Source organism: Pleurodeles waltl, chromosome 10 (genome assembly GCF_031143425.1).
Source record: "Pleurodeles waltl isolate 20211129_DDA chromosome 10, aPleWal1.hap1.20221129, whole genome shotgun sequence".
NCBI classification, from domain to species: domain Eukaryota; kingdom Metazoa; phylum Chordata; class Amphibia; order Caudata; family Salamandridae; genus Pleurodeles; species Pleurodeles waltl.
Window position 1 is genome coordinate 161015762 of NC_090449.1, and position 22636 is coordinate 161038397.

The 22636-nt window shown below is 43.8% G+C and overlaps 1 protein-coding gene across 3 annotated transcripts in view; it reads left to right on the forward strand.

Moving 5' to 3' along the window:
- SLC5A10 (solute carrier family 5 member 10) overlaps positions 1 to 22636 on the forward strand; it is a 546087-nt gene that overhangs the window by 173383 nt on the left and 350068 nt on the right. For all 3 annotated transcript variants that reach the window (XM_069210113.1, XM_069210111.1, XM_069210112.1), the window contains exons 6-7: positions 10916 to 11021; positions 21762 to 21842. In XM_069210113.1, the coding sequence (XP_069066214.1) occupies positions 10916 to 11021; positions 21762 to 21842 (187 nt within the window). The remainder of the gene's footprint in view (positions 1 to 10915; positions 11022 to 21761; positions 21843 to 22636) is intronic.

The following is a 22636-nucleotide window of genomic DNA, read 5'->3' on the forward strand; positions in this document are numbered from 1 at the left end:
TTGAGTGTAAAATGTCTGCCAATGTCCTGTTGAAGGCTTTGGCCGAAACGCGTAGACATTTGGTTGGGACAGCGTGTGTGTCTTTTTGAATGGTGAGCACATTGTTGATTTTCTTTTTGTGCTTTCTGTACCAATTTTTGCTGGTTCCGATTTACCTGCAATCTAAATCTTTTATAATAAAATAGCAGCCGATGAATTTATCGATAAAAGTGTTTTTTTTAGTATTTTACCAGCTGGTATTGGATGATGTGCAGCCCTTGGTGTGCGATTTAAAATGCACCATTTGTTCTGAATATATATATATATATATATATATATATATATATACTGCAGATTGCCAGTAGGTAGTTATAGTTAGGAACTAGTTTCTGTAGAAAAAGTGTTTATTTGCTTGTCTATATCTTTCGCGCCACTTGACGAATCTTCACGAAATGTCTAAAAAATTCAACGTTCATGTCAGCTGGTGTCTGGAAAGTTTTGGGGGTGATCCATCAAGTGGGGGCCAAGAAACAGGGACGGCCAAAAAAGTTATGTTTCCCATGGTAATCCTCATGGGGATTTTCAACACGACTACAGCCAGAACCACTAGACGGAATTACAACAAATTTGGCAGAAAGGTAGCTCTTGGTCCAGAAAGTGCAGTTTTTAGGATCAAGCATGCAAAGAACTCAGTCCCTGTTGTAATCTCTCCATGGGCTTGTAACCACGCCCATCATTTTAGTTGATTTGTGGGCTTGCCTTTTAAAATTCGCTTGATTTCATTAGTGAAAGGCATGCATACATGATGCCTTTTCCAGTGTTTAGCCCTCCTTTAGCGCACCCGCCAACTACTGAAAACATACGAGGCTCCATGTTTTCTGTATGGTTTCTGGACTACTTTTTCTCTTTATTTCATAGGCAGCGTGATCTCGCTAGGATGTAGTAGAGCATTTTCCATGACATCGACCCTGTTACATGGATAATTGCACTTTTGCTGGTTACATGGATAATTGCACTTTTGCCGGTAACATGAATAGTTGAACTTTTGCCGATATGTTTCACTGCGAGCGAACTTCTGTTTCCTTTTGTGTGTCTGCTTCACACTCATGGCGGCCGTCAGCTCGCTTATGAGAAACTGTTTTACTTTCGTTTTCAGTTTATGTAGCAAGAAAAGTCTGGTTAGGAGTTTACAGGGGTGTCCGTGGTCATTATCCTTCTTTAATTTCATTTAAACTTCAAAAGTTTAAGTTTCATACTGAAACATGATCGCACTCGTTTTAAATGACAAGTACATTTTTCTTTTTAATTTGTCCTAAAATATCACATTCTATGTATATCATTCATCAAAGCCTAAAAATCTGCTCTCCCTCTCTCTCAAGTTCTCTCTGTCAATCTCTTTCTCATAATTTCTCTCCCTCTCTCTCAATCTCTCACTTTCTGTGTGTGTCTCTCTCTCTTCCATTCTATAATGGAAAATTATGTTAAACATTCCTAGTGATGGAACATTGAAGTCTTTTGCCCTCCAAATCTGTGGGTTGAATGTCATAGCTATGTCTAGACACTGCACAATAAGGAGTCACCTCAGGACTAGTGGTTAAGGTCTCAGACATGAACACTAAATGTTAAGGGGTTCTGGTATAGGTGAGTCTGTGGTCATTTCCTGCTTTAGTTTATTTTCAACTACAAATAATGAAGTGACATACTGAAAGGTGATCTTACTCTTTATAATTGACAAAAAAATGTTTCTTTTCAATTTTTCCGGAAATATCTCATTCTAAGATTATCATTCAGCAAAGCCTAAATTGCTCTCTATCAGTCTCTCTCTCTCTCTCTCCCTCCCTCTCTCTTTCTCTCAGAGTTGGGTGGTTGGGGGTTGGCCACAGGGACTATACCCTGTGATATTTAGAGTTAAATCAAGTAACTATTACTTATGACCTAAGGTAACTATAACTTGCACCCTCGCCATGCACTGCTAATTACCCCATGAATTACAGCACTGATGACATCTTTGATAATATCTTTGATAATATCAATATACTATCTGCAAGAAACTTTTTGATGAAAAAACTGTGCATGGGAGGGGCGCGAGTTATAGTTACCTTAGGGCAGGAGTTATAGTTTCTTGAGATAACTCTAACTATGACAGGTTATTTTCTATGGTTTGATACGTTTAAAATGTGAGCCCAACTATAACGTCCCTGTAACCTTTGGTTTTTTAAATGAAAAAAAAAGAAAAAAAAGAAAGAAAAAAAAAAAATATATATATATATATACACACACACGCACACACACACATATATATATATATATATATTTGCAATCTCAAACCTGAAAAAGCCCTATAACTCAGTTATGGTAAGCAATGCCCACCCTGCACCATAATTCAAACCTTTCAACATGTTTTGCCCTTGCTAGACGTTTTTTTTCCCCACACTCTAGATTTCAATCATCAGCAGGTGGATCAAGGGGAAACAGCCATTCTTGTGATGCTGGACCTGTTTGCAGCCTTTGACACCATCTCTCCATAATAATTGGTGTTAAGGCTGTGACAGGCTGGGCTGAGGAATGAATCTCTTAATCTATTAGAGTTGGTTCTAGTAGATAGAAAAGTACTGTCTGCTGTGGGGACTTTAGAGCTAGTCCATTCCAACTGCCCAGCGGAGTACATCAGGGCTCCTCCCTCAGCACCACGTTTATTTAACCTTTATGTTGCTCCCTAGGCGCGGCTAGTACATCCATGGGGTTTTCAAGTACCTTCCTATGCAGATGATACCCAAATCATTGTGCCCGTGGGGGATGATTGGGAAGAAGTGGCTGACAAATTTAGGACATTCATGGTAGAGGTTAGCACTTGGATGGAGCAGAATTGATGAAAAAGAATGGAGATAAGAAGGAAATTGTGATCTTGAAAGTCAATAATTCAATTTGGAACAGTAGCTGGTGGACTGACATCTGTGGACTGCCCTCTGTTCCAGGTAATGCGGCGAGGAATCTGGGTATCATTTTTGATAATACGTAGACCTGGTTAAAGCCAGGTTAACAAAACCGTGAGCTCCATTCTTTGGTTAATTAAGGCATTGAGAAAAATGCTTCCTTGTATACCGATGAAGCTTAGGGTGCCAGTGGTCCTGGCTATGATCACTTCTTGCCAGGACTATTTTAATGTTCTCTATTTAAATGCTTCAAGTTATCCAAAATGTGGCAGCACATGTAGTCCTAGGATTGCCTAAAAGCTGTTCGGTGAGGGAGGGGTTGAGAAGTCTTCGGGTGAGGAAGCGAGTTAGCTTTACGGCCTTATGCTCGGTGTTCAAGGCCCGCCACAAGCAGGGCTCACACTATTTGAGGTCTGCCCTTACCTGGTATGTTCCCAGCAGAGAATTGAGATCTATAGGCAAGAGAAGAGTCAATGTTCCCAGATTTCGGAAACGGAGATGTGGGGAAAGGTTTTCAGAGTGGCCGCTACCAGGTTATGGAATAAGTTGCCTGATTTAATCAGAGGAACTGACTCCTACATGACTTTCCAGAGGCTGGTAAAAACCTGGCTGTTTGTGGCTGAATAATTGGTCGGTTGGCCTTCTTGGTCTCTTTACGTCTTTCAATTTTTGCCATTTTCTCTTCTGACCTGGTTCCTAGCACTTGGTGCCCATTTGCTTTAACTTGATTAGAAATACAAAATACAAATACAGCACCTGCTGTGCAAGACTGTTCACCATGTGCCATGTGGGGTGGGGGTTGAACATAAAGCCTGATCTTCTGCCCCACCTATAACACCTGCCTGTGCATTCCAATACAGTACTTTCCATAGTATTGTCCTATTTTATAAAAAACAACCATTTTCATGAAAATGGCAATATCTTCTTTTTTTCCAAAAACAAAAGGATGTCTGTGAGATGCAATGTTTGCAGAAAATACAATTTTACCATGATTACGTTTTTCCCAGTTTTATGGCCTCATTTCACAATGCCTCCCACTGCCACTAAGCACTCTCGTGGGGTTGGGGCCCTCGGGATAGTGCCCCCTCTTTACTGTCAATTATTTTGCAGCAACACAGAAAAAGAATCACCATTTTGAACAAAATGACGATTTTCAAGATGGTGTATGTAATAATCCCCTTCACCGCCAAATCACATTTGTCAAACATTTCAAATGTGATTGATGAAAATCAGTTTTTGAAATCAAGATTTTAAAAGGCCAAGATATACAAAAATGTTTATCTTTTCAAGACCATCTTGCAACTTTTTGAAATGCCAGCTTCTGCTTGCATGCCAAGTTTGACTTAAATCTATTCAGCATTTTTTGCTCTGGCTATAAGCAAAATTTCCTATGAGACTTAAATGGGAAAACACTTTTTTATTAACCTCCCTTCGCCTGTTTAAAATGTTTCAAAGGTGCTCTTTGCAGTCGGTCTCCCAAAAACTAACTGTATCATTCATGTTATGTTTCCGATTATCTGAATACGCCTTTGCATGTATACGCTATTTGTTATAGGCTATTCATATCTTGTGTCTTTAGTGTAACATAGCACACCCTTTGCTGCAGGATACTAAGCTTAATTTACTCAGGTCCTAATGCTTTTGGGGTTCTTCTCCTCTACAAGTTGTATGTTCTAGCGAGAACCTAGCATGCTCTTAGTGACTGAAGACCGGCTATGTCAGACAGCTCTATATCCAGACTGTGTCAGTGCTCTGTGACTTTACCTACCTGCTCAACCCTATGATCTTACTTACGTTTGGGACCTGAAGCTTTTCAGTTACCCTGATTTCTCCTCTGAAGTGAGTATTCCAGCCTGAGTATCTGGCAAGAGGTTGATGGTCAGAATGTTACTAGCTGTACTTCACAGCTGCCTCTATATCTGCCATCTGTATGAGTTTTAGGAAAAGTTGTCTCTTTTACTTAACTCATATAGGTGGCCCTAACAAGGTATCTGTGGACTCATTTTCAGCTGTGTATATTGCATCCGGGGCTACCTTAAGAAGGTATTCCGCTTGTGAGTAGTTCATCTCTGTAGATCTACCAAAGAATCTATGGACTAATTATTAGTTTCGTTTTCTGTGTCTCTTGCACTTGGGTGGTACCTTATGAAGAGACATCTCTTCTATGTGGACCTAACATGGGATCGTGGACTCTCAGTTGCACCTGTGTTCTAACTAGGATGTGGTAATCATTGGAGTTTGCAATTTGGTAACTCTCATCTGGATGATCCAACATGGGATTTGTGGTCTGAAAAATTCTCAGCTACTAGGCATTTCTGTCTTGGTGGGCCTGTCAGTTGTCCTTGGGTCAGAGTTTCTCTCAGTTCCTCTCACATCTCCTCATATGTTTTTTTGTGGAAAATTATTTGTTTGGACAGACCTGGTGCTGGAGCAGTGACCAAGTATGGGACTTGTAATCTGAGTGACTCTCTGCCCTACCTGTACCATGAGAAAGTGATCCTGGTGAGAATTACTCTGGCCCATCTGCAACTCGGAGGTCTGAATAATTTACATGAGGTGTGTCTTCAATACTAAGTACCCTTTGCCTGCTTATAAGTTCTCTTCTAAGATAGATCTGATCACAGACTTTTTTCCCACCATGGGTCCATGGAATAAGTAACTTTTTGACACCCTCCTAATTCTCCTCTTGATAGCCCTGACATGAATCCTTTGCCTGGATATGCCCTTCAAAACCTTGGTCTTCGTTTTCAGCAGATTCCTACCCACTTGTCCTAATACTTGATTTCAAATAGTCCATTGAGGTATGCCTGAAAGAACAGCTTCTGTAGTTTTTGATTTACCTTTCTGTGACATCAGCCTATGTGGTTGCGGCTCCAAGTTCACTGCATAATGGTAGGAGGTAAATTAATACCCTCACACAAGGCACATGACGATGACTCTCAGACAGAACACATCTCATCTCTGCACTTTCTCAAAATAATAGAAAATTGGGAGTGGTCTACTAGCTAAGGCACACGTCTTGCTCCATGAATGATACCTCATTCCTCCCTTGTAGGAAGCAATCCATGCATGGAACTTCCAGTCATCAACGATGCAAGCTCTAGCATATAATCCTCTAGACAGAGCAACAGTTTAACAAGACCACAGCATTTAAATATATGTACAGATATTTTTATATGCACAGTTGAGCCCTATGTACATGCCTATAGACCTTTGCTTGAACAAAAATAAGAATCTACAAATGTTTTCTCTGATAGAGGCTTCTAGCTGCAGATTTCTTACTTTAGAATTATACCCAGGCTTCAGACTGGATCCAGAAATTTGTTTTGTGAACACTATCAGGCGAAGAGCTACTCCCCAATCACTTTTCAACTGATCTTTTTTTAAATCATTTTGTCAAGGATTTTTGAAACATTGTACCCTGCTATGGCAGAGATTTTCATAAAGAAGGCTGGTTTTAAGCCCTGTGGTGCCTGTCACTGACAAATGTCGTTGACAGACTCACACTTCGTTTGTCTTTGATGCTTTGAGCGTGGCCACAATGCCAAGACCGGTGTTGATTGTCACACAGTGCACTCTAAGGCCTTTAGGGAGTTCTCAAGCAAGCTTCTTGCTGCTTGATGAGCTACACCAAAATAGTCTCAATCCTGGTCGCAGACCCACTCCAAATGCTTGTCACTGTACTCAAAGCAGTCTGGGTGTTCGGGTAAGTTCCACAAGTGCAAAAAGAACAAGAAACTGAAGAGGTCTATGACTTCGCCCTATCTGTCAAAGTAATCCGATGAGATGAGGGATCATTGACATTCGAAGCCTGGCTCTGCTGTTGAGCTTGCACCTGGGCCGTCTCCGCATCTCCTTGAGTTTCCAGGAGTTGGAGCATCCCCTGCAAAATCTCTGACAATTTTACGAGGCAATACATTGCATATTTTGGTGGTTCCTCCCCACTGTAGTGCCTTCAGGCTCTGTGGGCTCAGGAGGGGCCCCTCCCTTCTGGTTTTCCATTGGGTGAGTTTGCCCTCAACACCACTCTGGCCCCTTGGATGCATGGACGGATCCAGACTGGCACCAGTCAAGGCATCTCAACCTTCCCCAGCTTTACTGCCAACGTCCTCGCCACTGCACCCATACTTATCCCAGACTCTGACACATAGCTGGATGGGCATTGTCCAATGCTGACTCCAACGCTGGCTGGAGGCATTCGATCCAGGCCGGAGCGTATGCCCTATTCCTATGAATTAGGACTTGGGGATGACTGAGAGGACCCATTGGACCCTAAACAAATGCCAGTCCCTAGGTGTCTCCGAGGACACCTGGTGTGAGCATTTGGCACATGCCAGTGGACAGGACACCTCTCCAGATACTGGCTTGGCCTCTACTTCTGTTGTGGCTATGGAGGTAGGAATCTCATTTGCTATGGTGGTGAGCAGGGCGGCCAAGGTCCTGGACCTTTAGCTGCCCTTCGTGGCTGTCAAGATGAATGTCTAGACAGTGGGGCTTCAGCTGATAGTCATTCCTTTTAAACCACTTCTCATGTTTAATTAGGCCTTCATGGATGTTCTACTCTAGGTTTGGTCCAAGCCCTGCACATGGGCTCCTATAAATAGTACAATTGCCTGCTGCCATTGCCCGGCCCTAGGGGACTCCAGCTTCCTCACCCAAAACCCTACTCCAGAGAGCTTTCTGGTTCAAGCTTCCACTCCCATAGTAGATCCTAGCATATTCCCTTCCACCACACCAGATAGAGACTCCAAGAGGCTGAATAGCTTGGGAAAGAAGATGTTTTCTTCTGCCAGCCTGGCATTGCATTCGAAGAACACCGCATGACTTTTGGGTCTATAATCCTATTTGTTCTGGGACTCAATTGCGCAGGTACAGCCTACGGTCTTGGAGAAAACCCGAGCCATACATTCCCAAGGTATTGCTAATGGGAGGACACAGCTAAGTTCACCACACACTGTGGGCTGGATACAACCAACTCACTCATCAACGATGGCCCTTAGACTCCATGCTTGGTTGACAACCACTGGCTTCTCATGGGATGTCCAGACCTTGCTCATGTACATCCTCTCCTGTCTCTTCAGAGACAAGGTGAACTCAGTGCTAGAGTGCTTCAAGGACAGAAGAACTATGACCAGGTCCTTGCCACGGTCCATCGCCAACCCCAGTCCACCTTCCGCTCCTTTTGTGGCCACAGAAGGGGCTTCCAGCTGCGTCTCTACCTGCCCAGCGGCCACTGCATGCAAGCTTCCCAGCCTCTGCATGGCCGAGGATGTGGCACCCGCAGATCTCTTTGGCCATATATTTTGAGGTCGGGCCAGTCCACCCCCACACCAGCAGGCTCCAAGCCTCTTTAGTTTGCCCTTCAACCATCATGGGCATCCAGTTGAATGAAGGATATGCTATCACCTGAATCACCGGAGATCGATAACATCCAACCTCTGGGTTCTCCAGATTCTCCGAAGGAGCTGCTCCCTCCCCTTCATGACTACCCTTCCACCCATGCCATCCACTTGCGACAGGCTGAACGAGGCCCATATCTCTTTATTTCACCAGGAAGTGGTGGTTCTTTTGGCCAAGAGAGCCAGAGAGAGGGTGCCGGCATCAGAAGTAGGTTGTTGTTGCTATTCACTCTAAATTCTGGTGTCCAAGAAGGAGGGAGGTGTTCATCCTGTCCTAGAAGGTGGGCTCGCCCCCAGGTGGTCATCTCCCACCTCCAGACACTAGTGGACCTCCTGCACTTGCTGAGGTTCTCTATCAATGTGCTAAAGTTACACCTGACCCCTTCTCATATGCCCCTTTCATTGGAGCTGTTCGGCACACACTACAGTTCTGGGCTTATCCTCCTGAATGCGAGTCCAGGATATTCAGGCTATGATACTGATGTTTAACCAATAAACCAAAGTTCCCCTTGGTTGTGCACTATAAAATCACACTTTTCTTACATCCACTCTCATCTCAGACCATACCCCTCTACTACACTGACAAATGTGGGCCCTGCAATGGGACCTGAAGTTCCAGTGGGTGCAGCATCAGAGAAATGTCTTTGACGTTCCAGATCTCAGAGGGCACTGCAAAAGATCTGCAGTGGTGGTTAACGGACTGCGATTGGGTCAGTGGCAGACGTCTCCCTCTCCCTTGCGCAACCAGATCTGACATTAGTGAACAATGTCATTCCTGGGCTGAGGCGGCAATCTGGAACAGTTGGAGATCAGAGGCCTCTGGCATAATTCGGGCTCCACATCAACCTGTTGGAGCTCCGAGCGATCTGGCTGGCATTGAAAGCCTTTTAACCCTTCAGCAAGGGAAGACTAGTGCGGGTGTTCACGGACAACACCACTGCCATGGTACTGTGATTGTTCTACCTTAACCACACAAAACAATTCAGGGTGGATGATCAACTCTTCGTGGAATATGTTGGAGCTAAAAAAGGGAAGGCTATGCAGAAAACAAACCATCTCCTGATGGAATGTACTCTGCACTAAGATCTGCTACTCAGTGGCCAAGAAGCAACCCCCAGGTGTTTGTGTGCTCATTCCACCAGAACAAAAGAAGAGTACTGATCCTGGACATTTGCCAGGCAGCAATGTAGGCCTCACTGCATATGTTAACCAAGCACTACTGCCTGGACAACCAGGTCCATTGGGACGGGAACTTTGTCCCTTTGGTCCAGCCAGACTTCCTAGTGTAAATCCAATTTGAAGACCCACCTCTGGAGAGGTATTGCTTGGGTATAATGTCTAAGGTAAAAAATCTGCTGCTAGAAATCTCTATCAGATGAACAAGTTACGTTGGTAATGCCTTATCTGGTAGAGAATCTATCTAGCCGCAGATTCCTCACCGACTCACCCATCCTCCCCATTCTGCAATGGACTAGTAGGTACCTGGGTGCTCCCTTTTCAGGGCCCTAGTTCCACACACCAGTGGTCAGTATTCTTCATGGCTCCATGCTCCTGAGATGGAAAGTTGTGAAAAGAAACTGTTGTCAAGGTGCTGTGGCGGCACCTATATAAGTAAGGTCCATATCACATCTGGAACGGACAATGCCAATGATGCCACCTACCAGTCCTCAAGGGTACTGCTCATGAAAAGATTTCCAGATCCAGTCAAACTCCTAGGGATAATTCTAAATTAAGGAATCTGGGATTTGATATAATCGCTACCAGTCTCTACCGGATAAGATGTTAACACACGTATTTAACTTCTTTGTCAATTCTTAAAATTCAAAATTGTGCATAAATGTGTACCCCTGTAATGTAGGAAACCTGCTGGTTCAGCTTTTTTAAGGTTACTGTGAATTGTACTCTGAAAGTTCCTGAAAATGCCATTTAAGCACTTTCTTTTTCATTTTAGTTTTCCCAATAATGTTAGGATTTTAGCTCATTTCTACAATAAAAGTAGACTTGCATATACGATTGTAATAGTAGCATTTGTTTTTTGAATATTCACTGAATTTCAGATGATTACAACTGGAAACGTATGATATAGTCGATGAATAAGAACTAAGTAACAAGCGCAAATTCAACTTTTTATGCATCAACACGTTTGCAAAATGATTTGAATTTGAAGCTGAAGAACACCATGTTTAATTTCAACGCAACCGATGTCTGCAAAGTTGGTTGAAGTTGCTGATTATTTTTTTTAAAAGACACGCTTTTAAAAAAATGTTAAGATACTTTCTATTTATGTGAGAATGTTCTGCTCTACAAACAGCAATTCACATATCAAAGGGTTAGGCCTACCTAACCATCCACATTACTACCCTTCTTTGAATACAGTCTTCCTACATGTAGAGAGTAGGACTGAAATATTCTCTTACCTACTGTACCTCACACTGGTGGTTCCTTTCTCTAGCGCACCGCACCGACTTCCCCACAATAGTTAGTGAAGAGCCTGCGATTATCTGTGCAACATGAAACGGCGTTAAACATGTCTACAGTGTATTTCGCTGGAGAACCTTTGCGTGGTACAAATGTCTTCATGGAACTCTTTGCTTTGTCATCTAGACTGATCTCTACTCTGGAGCCCTGTTTGTTCAAGTATGCCTGGGATGGAACCTCTATTTGTCCACGGTGCTAATGCTGGTGGTCACAGCTCTCTACACCATTGCAGGTAAGGATGACTCCTACAAGGCACTGCTTTGTCCTTCACAGCTGTATACCAGCTCTAGTCTTCACAGCACCTTCAATGGTGGAAACACTATTGACACCACCAGGTGAGGATGCATCCCACAAGGCCTTGTTTGGCCCAACGCATACTGGTTCACGGTCTCTCCCTTGCAGCTCATCCACTATCTTCACTGCCATCATGCTGATTGCCAGCTCTCTCCACCATTAAAAGCAGGAGGTATCTCGCAAGACCTTACTTTGGGCTTTCATCAGGAATACCGCAAATAGACTACAAGGCCTCTCTCCAGGAAGTGGCTACAAATGATTCTCTGTGGGCTTTCTCCTCGTCCACGTTTTACCTTACCTCCAGAAGGTCGAAAGCACTTTGATAGATGTCTCTTCGAGTGTTTAGATCATTGTTTGAATAAATTGGAGAGTGCTATTTCTACAAAGGTATTCACGAAAGAGCTATTCTCCTATTATTTATGTAGTATTATTACAGTTTTAATAGTTTTTAAAATGAGAAATAATACGGACATAAAAGATGCTGCATGATGCTGCATAAATTGTTTTGTCTTGTGGTGTATTTCTATCAGCCCTGCCACATAATTTGGCCCTCCGTTGCCACCAAATTCCAGTAGCCTCGAGTATAAGCAGCAAAACATAATACATCATCTTTTTCATGCATTTATTACTTGATGCAAAACACGAACTGCAACCTTTTCCCCAGGTTCTCACCACTCCTATTGCTTGATTTCAGTTTGTGCGTTTCTTCTTGTCTTGCGTTATTAGTACCCACCATTGTCCAACTGTAGTTGGTGATTAATGGGTTATCAGTAAATCAAATCATGTGAGGTTTCTGAAAGAAACAATACCCTGGATCAGTGGTGGAAGTTCTTTTTATGTTATTGCTCATCCAACAGACAAACGTAGGATGCCTTTATTCAGGAGCACAAACCCTCACCCACCTAGGTGGCATGCTTCATCATAGGGTTCTGTTCACCCTAGGGTGGTGCAATGCCCAGTCGGTCCCTTAAAAAGCGGGCTCTTTAGTTGAGATCTTCTCACTGGCGCACTATTACTCACTGTGGCGTAGTAAGTGATGGTGTATCAGTGATGATAGTGGATTTCGTGTGTAATTAAAGAAACGTTTAAAATTGTCGATAAATCCCCACAAGAACAGAATTTTATTTGGTGATGGGGACCAACAGCAAGATTAAAAACTATGGGCCGGATTTACAACAAACTGGGGCAGCTCTGTGCTGCACCAAAATCAGCAGCGCTGCGCTGTGCCAGTTTTGAAATGCAGGGATGCGTCGTGTTTACAAGAATACGGTGCACCCATGCTTTTCCCCCGTGCTAATTTAAGCAGCCTGCACCAGCGCAGGCATCCTGCATTGAGGGGTGTAATTGTTTATGTGCAGGATGGTATTCCTTCCTGCACATAAACAAGCTACAATTCAGTTTGGCACTTCTATGTGTGCTGTGTAATGCGGCACACATAGAAGTACCAAATGTCATTTTTGAATGATTGTTTAAGTGCAGGAAGGGAGACCTTCCTGCACATAAACAATAATTATTGGTGAGTTTGCTCTTTCTATGTGTGCTGAAAAATGCAGCTCACATAGAAAAAGCAAAAACGAGGAGAAATAAAAGCATTTCTCCTCATTGCGCCATGCCAACGCCACCCCTAGGGCAGCGTTTGTTTTTGGCGCTCCCACAGATTTACAGATTATTGTAAATCTGGTGCAGCGTCAAAAGCAATGGGTGTTGCAGTGGAACCCCCATAGCAACACCCATTGCACGCCCCTCTGCCGCAGGAAACGGCTTCATATTTTCAAGGTGGTGTTAAGCCATGAAAGTGGCTTAACACCGCCTTGTAAATATGCGTAATGCACAGCGCCACCCGACCCTCACACAAAGTGAAACTCCGGTGGTGCTATGGGGCTTATAAATATGCCCCTAAGAGGCTTATGAGGACCCATTGAACATCAAAATATGGACCCATGTTTTTAAATATTTAGACCTCTTTGGGATATGGATTAGCAAGATGCCGAAACGGCGAATGTACTGTGAAGTCTGGTGTGCCTTCAGGTAAACCTTCCTATACTCTCCAGTCCCAAATATTCTCCTTTTCCATAGTAGGCATGTTCTCATGAGGATGGTCCACCCATCGCCCCATAAAATAGGAGTCCGCCGGCGTTGTTTATTTTTATAAGACAAAATATAGGACCCAGTTAACAAAGCCATTCAAGCCTGTCAGGTCAATGTAGACCTGAAAATGGCTATTGAGTGAAGTCATATTGCTTGGGTATATAGTCTAAGGTAAGGAATCTGCATAAAAGTTTGTTTTAAAAACTTAAATTATTTACTCACACTTAATATGACCTGTAAAATGTGTGCACACCTACCGACATGCGACTGTGAGAATTCAAAAATATTTGCTCCGCTCATTCAAACCCTAGCCACTGTTCAAGATCTAGTCCATTTTCAGGATAGGAATAGGAATTGAACTCTCTAAAATTGGGTGTGCTTTCTCCACATCTAAAGAAATACAGTTAGAAATTGCAAATGCTGGGAGATTTTCATAAGTGAAAATATATGATATTTATCTGCTCATGTGAAGAACAGAATTCACAAAATGATTTCAGGAGTACTCTGAGGAAAATTCTGACAGTTGCAGCTTCCCAAGAGTAACACAACATTCTTTGTCATCTTCCCTAAAAACTGTAAATTGACTCAAAAGATCATTACAAACTTACATCATTATATTTACCTTTATGTGAATTAGACCCACATCCTTTCCCTGGGACACATGTTGTCTAAGTGTATTTTGGGTAATTGCAGCAAAATGAAAATGTCACTTACCCAGTGTACATCTGTTCGTGGCATCAGTCGCAGTAGATTCGCATGTTCTGCAATAGCTCGCCATCTGGTGTTGGGCCGGAGTGTTACAAGTTGTTTTTCTTCGAAGAAGTCTTTCGAGTCACGGGACCGAGTGACTCCTCCTTTTGTCTCCATTGCGCATGGGCGTCGACTCCATCCTCGATTGTTTTTCCCCGCAGAGGGTGAGGTAGGAGTTGAATTGTAGTAATAGTGCCCATGCAATGGAGTGACTAAGTATGCACTTATTTAAGGTTGAGATGATACATATATAAATAATTGAAGGTAACTTCCAAACTGCTACAGGCTCCCGGGGAGGCGGGTGGGCACATGCGAATCTACTGCGACTGATGCCACGAACAGATGTACACTGGGTAAGTGACATTTTCAGTTCGATGGCATCTGTCGCTGTAGATACGCATGTTCTGCAATAGACTAGTAAGCAGTTATTTCCCCAAAAGCGGTGGATCAGCCTGTAGGAGTGGAAGTAGTCTGAAATAATGTCCTTAATACAGCTTGACCTACTGTGGCTTGTTGTGCGGATAGCACGTCTACACAGTAGTGCTTGGTGAATGTGTGAGGCGTAGACCATGTGGCTGCCTTACATATTTCTTGCATTGGGATGTTTCCTAGAAAGGCCATGGTAGCACCTTTCTTTCTGGTTGAGTGTGCCCTTGGTGTAATGGGCAGCTGTCGTTTAGCTTTAAGGTAGCAGATTTGGATGCATTTAACTATCCATCTGGCTATACCTTGTTTTGAAATTGGGTTTCCTGCATGAGGTTTTTGAAATGCAATAAAGAGTTGTTTAGTCTTTCTGATGTTCTTTGTTCTGTCAATGTAATACATTAATGCTCTTTTGACATCTAATGTATGTAGTGCCCTTTCAGCTACGGTATCTGGCTGTGGAAAGAACACCGGAAGTTCCACTGTTTGATTTAGATGGAACGGTGAAATAACCTTTGGCAAAAATTTAGGATTGGTCCTTAGGACGACTTTATTTTTGTGTAGTTGTATAAAAGGTTCCTGTATAGTAAACGCCTGAATTTCGCTTACTCTTCTCAGGGAAGTAATGGCGATGAGAAATGCCACCTTCCAGGTTAGGAACTGTATGTCGCAGGAGTGCATGGGTTCAAAAGGTGGACCCATAAGTCTAGTTAGGACAGCATTTAGGTTCCATGAAGGAACAGGTAGTGTTCTTGGTGGTATAATTCTCCTAAGGCCCTCCATGAATGCTTTAATGACTGGTATTTTATATAGGGAAGTTGAATAGGTAGTCTGCAGGTATGCAGATATTGCTGCAAGGTGAATCTTAATGGAAGAGAAAGCTAGGTTAGATTTTTGTAAGTGAAGCAAGTAACCCACTACATGTTCTGGAGTTGTGTGTAATGGTTGTATTTGATTAATATGGCAGTAGCAAACAAACCTCTTCCATTTACTTGCATAGCAGTGCCTGGTGGATGGCCTTCTTGCTTGTTTTATGACTTCCATACATTCTTGGGTAAGTTGTAAGTGCCCGAATTCTAGGATTTCAGGAGCCAGATTGCTAGATTCAGCGATGCTGGATCTGGGTGTCTGATCTTTTGGTTGTGCTGTGTCAACAGATCTGGCCTGTTGGGCAATTTGATGCAGGGTACCACTGATAGGTCTAGCAGTGTTGTGTACCAGGGTTGCCTTGCCCAAGTTGGTGCTATCAATATGAGTTTGAGTTTGCTTTGACTGAGTTTGTTTACCAGGTAAGGAAGGAGAGGGAGAGGAGGAAAAGCGTAAGCAAATATCCCTGACCAGTTCATCCATAGGGCATTGCCTTGGGATTGTTTGTGTGGGTATCTGGATGCGAAGTTTTGGCATTTTGCGTTCTCCCTTGTCGCAAACAAGTCTATCTGAGGTGTTCCCCAGAGTTTGAAATAAGTGTTCAGTATTTGGGGGTGAATTTCCCATTCGTGGACCTGTTGGTGATCTCGAGAGAGATTGTCTGCGAGTTGATTTTGTATCCCTGGTATAAACTGTGCAATTAGGCGAATTTGGTTGTGAATTGCCCAATGCCAAATTTTTTGTGCTAACATGCTTAACTGCGTGGAGTGCGTCCCTCCCTGCTTGTTTAGATAATACATTGTTGTCATGTTGTCTGTTTTGACGAGAATGTATTTGTGAACTATTATTGGTTGGAAAGCTTTTAGTGCTTGAAAAACTGCAAGAAGTTCTAGGTGATTGATATGCAGTTTTGTTTGATGTACGTTCCATTGTCCTTGTATGCTGTGTTGATCGAGGTGTGCTCCCCACCCTGTCATGGAAGCATCTGTTGTTATTACGTATTGTGGCACTGGGTCTTGGAAAGGCCGCCCCTTGTTTAAATTTATGTTTTTCCACCACAGAAGCGAGAGGTAAGTTTGGCGGTCTATTAACACCAGATCTAGAAGGTGACCCTGTGCTTGAGACCACTGTGATGCTAGGCATTGTTGTAAGGGCCTCATGTGCAGTCTTGCGTTTGGGACAATGGCTATGCATGATGACATCATGCCTAGGAGTTGTAATACCATCTTTGCTTGTATGTTTTGTGTTGGATACATGCGTTGTATGATGGTGTTGAAATTTTGAATTCTTTGTGGACTTGGAGTGGCTACTCCTTTTGATGTGTCTATTATGGCTCCCAGGTATTGTTGTACCTTGCGTGGCCGAATTTTGGATTTTGTGAAATTGACGGTGAACCCTAGTTTGAAGAGGGTTTGTATGATATGATTTGTGTGATTTGAGCACTCTATTAACGAATGGGCCTTGATTAGCCAGTCGTCTAGATATGGGAACACATGTATTTGCTGCCTTCTGATGTGTGCAGCGACTACCGCTAGACATTTGGTAAAGACTCTTGGTGCGGTTGTTAATCCGAAAGGCAGTACCTTGAATTGGTAATGTATTCCTTTGAATACAAACCTTAGGTATTTCCTGTGCGATGGGTGAATTGGTATATGGAAATAAGCATCCTTGAGGTCTAAAGTTGCCATGTAGTCGTGCAGCTTTAGCAATGGCAATACTTCTTGTAGTGTGACCATGTGGAAGTGGTCTGATTTGATGAAAGTGTTGACTACTCTGAGGTCTAGGATTGGTCTCAGTGTTTTGTCCTTCTTTGGTATCAGAAAGTACAGTGAGTAAACTCCTGTGTTTATTTGTGTGTTTGGCACTAATTCGATTGCATTCTTTTGCAATAGTGCCTGCACTTCTATCTCTAGGAGATTGGAATGGTGTGTTGTTAAATTTTGTGCTTTTGGTGGTATGTTTGGAGGGAACTGTAGAAATTCTATGCAGTAACCATGTTGGATAATTGCTAGAACCCAAGTGTCTGTAGTGATTTTCTCCCATGCTCTGTAATAATGACCTATTCGTCCCCCCACTGGTGTTGTGTGGAGGGGGTGAGTGACATGTGAGTCACTGTTTAGTAGTAGGGGTTTTGGGGCTTTGGAATCTTCCTCTATTTCTAGGGAATTGCCCTCCTCTATATTGTCCCCGAAAACTTCCTCTATACTGTCCTTGGTAACTGGACGGTGTGGCTTGTGAGGTGCTGGCTTGTGTGCTTTGACCCCGAAACCCCCCTCGAAAGGGCGTTTTACGGAATGAGCTGTAATTCCCTCTGCTCTGCGGGGAGTAGAGTGCGCCCATGGCTTTAGCAGTGTCCGTATCTTTTTTGAGTTTCTCAATCGCTGTGTCCACTTCTGGACCGAACAGTTCTTTTTCATTAAAAGGCATATTGAGAACTGCTTGTTGAATCTCTGGTTTAAATCCAGACGTTCGGAGCCATGCATGCCTTCTGATAGTTACAGATGTATTAATTGTCCGTGCAGCTGTATCTGCAGCGTCCATGGAGGAGCGGATCTGGTTGTTGGAGATGGCCTGTCCCTCCTCAACCACTTGTTTTGCCCTATTTTGGAAGTCTTTGGGCAGATGTTCAATGAGATGTTGCATCTCGTCCCAGTGGGCTCTGTCATAGCGCGCAAGTAGTGCCTGGGAGTTCGCGATGCGCCACTGGTTTGCAGCTTGTGCTGCGACTCTTTTACCAGCTGCATCAAACTTGCGGCTTTCTTTATCTGGGGGTGGTGCATCTCCAGATGTGTGAGAGTTGGCCCTTTTCCTAGCTGCTCCTACAACAACAGAGTCTGGTGGCAGCTGTGTTGTGATGAAAGCCGGGTCTGTAGGAGGCGGCTTATACTTTTTTTCCACCCTTGGTGTGATTGCCCTACTTTTGACCGGGTCCTTAAATATGTCTTTTGCGTGCCGGAGCATACCAGGGAGCATAGGCAGGCTTTGGTAGGAGCTGTGGGTGGAGGAGAGTGTGTTGAACAAGAAATCATCCTCGACCTGTTCTGAGTGGAGGCTTACGTTGTGAAATTGTGCTGCTCTAGCCACCACCTGAGAGTACGCGGTGCTGTCTTCTGGTGGAGATGGTTTTGTAGGGTATGCCTCTGGGCTGTTATCTGACACTGGGGCGTCGTATAGGTCCCATGCGTCCTGGTCTTGGTCACCCTGGCTCATGGTGGTGTGAGCTGGGGAGTGTGATGGCGTTTGTGCTGGTGAAACGTTAATCACGGGCGGAGGAGAGGGTGGTGGTGTAACTCTTTTCACCACTTTTGGTTGTGGTGCTTGTTCCGTCTGGAACTCCAACCTTCTCTTTCTCCTAATGGGGGGAAGGGTGCTTATTTTTCCTGTCCCCTGCTGAATGAAGATACGCTTTTGCGTATGGTCCGCATCAGTTGCTTGTAGCTCTTCCTCAAACCTATGCTTCTGCATTTGGGAGGTTAGCGAGTGCTCTTCTGTATAAGAGCCTGAAGCTGGGTCGCTTGCAGTTTGTTTCGGCGTCGAAACTTTGTCTGCGTGTTTTTTCGGCTCCGAGGTGACTTTTTTCCTTTTCGGGGCCGAAACCTCTCGGCGTCGATCTGTTTCGGTGCCGCTGTCTCGGCGTCGAGCCGTGTCCACACCGGCATCTCGGTGTCGAGGCTTGTCTCCAGCACTTTCTCGGTCCCGAGAAGGCTGCGTGCCGGTGTCTCGACCGGAGTCGGACGATCTCGGCACTGTTTGGGCCTTTTTCGGTGCCGACGGTCGGTCACCGATTTTATGGGTTGAGCCATGGCCTGGTGGCAGTGGCGTCCCCTGGGCCTTGTAAATGTTTCTTTGTGTGGTTTTCGACGTCTTACTCACGGTTTGTGTATCGTCGAATCCTTCGGAGTCTGAGTCTTGGATCGAGAAGGTACCTTCCTCTTCCTGTTCCTCGAACTCCCGTCGGGCTGTCGGTGCGGACGCCATTTGAAGTCTTCTGGCTCGACGGTCTCGGAGTGTTTTTCGGGACCGGAACGCACGACAGGCCTCGCAGGTGTCTTCGCTGTGCTCAGGTGACAGGCACAGGTTGCAGACCAAGTGTTGGTCTGTGTAGGGGTATTTATTGTGGCATTTGGGGCAGAAACGGAACGGGGTCCGTTCCATCGGCGTTCTTCAGCACGCGGTCGGGCCGACCAGGCCCCGACGGAGGATCGAAAAATTACCCCGAAGGGCACCGGAGCTCTTCGATCTTCGATGCGGTGTTGAATGTAAGTATGCCGATCCCGAACGCAACAATACCGACGAAAATCTTCCGAAATTAACTATTTTTTCTGTTCCGAAACTCGGAGCGACAGGAACACGTCCGAACCCGATGGCGGAAAAAAAACAATCGAGGATGGAGTCGACGCCCATGCGCAATGGAGACAAAAGGAGGAGTCACTCGGTCCCGTGACTCGAAAGACTTCTTCGAAGAAAAACAACTTGTAACACTCCGGCCCAACACCAGATGGCGAGCTATTGCAGAACATGCGTATCTACAGCGACAGATGCCATCGAACTTACATATTTTCCATTACTAAGTATACCTCAAGAGTGCCAATGGTACACGTGACTGAGGAGTTCCAGGACTGTATAGAGGAAAAAGGATGAATCCTTTATAGGTCAATCCTTTATAGGTCATGGAACTCTGTAGTGTCTTTCAGTATCCTTTTAACATAAGACAAAAGGTATTTTGTTCCTTATAATACATGGTCACACCACCACCCATTCCACAAACAGAGGATGCCCTTGGGCCCAGATTTACTAACACTTTGTGTAGGTTTGCATTACTTTTGTCACACAACGTATTAAGGAAGTCAAATCTCGGTTTGCATTGGATAGTATACCAAAGTAACGCAGTTGCGCAATGCACTGCTTGGCGTTACTTTACATCAAGGGAGCATTCCATGGGTGGTGCATGGGCATTCCCATGCCACCACCCTTGGGTCTTGACTCAAACCCTATGCACAAAGAATTGTGGTTAGGGATTTGCACTAAAATCTTATACTTCCTCGAGGCAGTCACAAAGACCAGAAATGAAAAAAATTCTTCTAGTTTTTCCTACATTTCCGATTGTGTATATTATACAGCACATACACAAAGTGGAAAATGCCTTGAGGCATAGGTTTTGTACAGGAAAGAAACCCTGATCCCTTCCAGGACAAAATCTATGGAGTAAAGAATGGGGACACACTGCTACTATCGTGCAAGGGTGACTGCATTGGTGCATGGCTGCTGAAAGTGCCAGAGCAGGGATGGAGAACAGCGCCATAGATAGGTATGGTGCCGTTCTGCTGTCTCTTTAACGCAAAACAGCAAAGCAATTTAAGCTGCTGTGTTGTGTGATTTCTCAGTAAATCTCACAATTTCAGTACCTTGCCACTTCATATGAAAGACAGAATATGGTTTAAGACATGCAAAAAAATAAAAGCGTGATCTGTAATGCAAATATAAATAAACCCAAAAGCAGATAGAAATGTCAAAAAAAGTATTAAAATCAGTAAAATGTAAATCTGAGTAAAATAGGGTGGTAGCTCAGAATGAGGAGGAACCGTGGGCATTTAAGGGCCGCCAGGGGTTGCAGCTTCAAACCCTGGCTTGCCCCTTGCGACCCCTGGCACTGTCTTTGTGGCTCCTGGCTTCAGGAGTCGCAAAATCAGTGCCAGGAGCACATTGGCAGTGCTTCCTTACGGATGCCGGTTGAGGCTCCTTTCTCATTGTTTTCTTTAATTTTTTTATTACACTCATAGTAAATAATGTTTAATTATTCTCTATTAGCGTAATAAAAATACAATTAGCTGGACTACGGCTCTTCCTGGCAGCTGAGGTAAGTAAAAATGCTTTTAAATGCATGGTGGATATGTGCTTGAGGTTGGGTGTGTGTTTACATGAGAGATGTTGTGTGTAAGTGTGAATGTGTGTATATGTAAGCATGTGTGTGTGAATGAAATTGAAGGTCAACAAGGGTGTGATGTAACTTCCGCTACCCCTGACATTTTGGTGAATTAACGCTCATGGTAGTAACGTGCAGCGATCCTTTGTTCCCGAAATGAATGAACTATGTGCAAAAAATACATGTTGCCATAAACCTCACTTTTGTGCTGATCACTTTACATGTTAAAAAAAACAGACCATGGAAATAAAGAGTTTAAACTGCAGGTGTAATGGTACTCCGTGACCTGCCTTTCTCCTTGGCTGCTGGCTCTGGCAGCAGGCATTATAAAGTTCCTAACTCAACTGTAATAACTATTACAGCGGGAGAGCTTCATTATTTTCTTACTACAGGTGACTGAAGACGTTGCAAGTCAACTGATAATAAAATTATTCAGGTTTTTAGACTTGGTTTACACACTTCCGTGCATTACTTAATGTATGACGTTGATATACATAAGCTGGATCATTTCTCAATGAAAAACCTGAACAGAAATAAATGATCCACAGAGATCATTGTGAAGTGCACATTGTTCAGGCCCCTATGGTCAGAGGATGTGCCAATAATCTTTGTTATCTTCTCGTGCAGGTGGCCTGGCGGCTGTCATTTATACGGATGCCTTGCAGACGGTCATTATGATGGTGGGGGCAATTATATTAACAGTTCAAGGTGAGAAGCAGTGATTCAGTGCCAGGTCTGTGGTATGGGATGGAAGCTGGGAAAGGTTGAATCAAATTGTGATGGTTGATGTAATTGCTTGTTTGGGGTGTAGTTATGAAGACTTATGTGGTCCAAGTTGCATTTTAGCTAACTTGTTGCTTGTAGAGTCAATTTTGTTCCCCCAACTCGTGGTGTTGTTGGCGCTATCCTATTATTCTCTTGTCATAGGACCGTGAACACTCCTTTTAAGTATGAAGTTCCACCTGGAATATGCCATGAACCCACTACCTTTGGAGCATCTACTTACTTGATAACTTAAGAACCTTGCTTCACTATTGGCTAAACTAAACAAACTTGTTAGTAGTGCTTAGACTGTCTGCTGGAGGCTCTGACTCGGAAGCTAGGCAGTCCGTCAAGCTGACTCAGTTGGAAAAAAATGAAATAATAAAATTTTAAGTTGTACAAATATGAAGTATTTTATTTGTTCCTTTTGTCTTGTACTCTTGGGTATTAAAATACCAGGTTCCAAAAAACATAATAAATAGGATTAGATTGTTGGACTGACAGTTCCTTCCCTGATTGAGACCCATGAACAAAAGCTTTATATCGGATGCACTGCAAATGCCTTTCACACAACCAGGGCCCAATACACAAGTAACGGTGGCCTACTGCCCACCCAGATTCAGCACTCAAATATATATTATTTTAAAAAGAAATAGACCAGTAAAGGGGCAAGCTTGATTTAAAGTACGTTTAGCAGTTTGGGCTTTGAACTCTGACTAATTGGCCTCAGAAACCCTTCT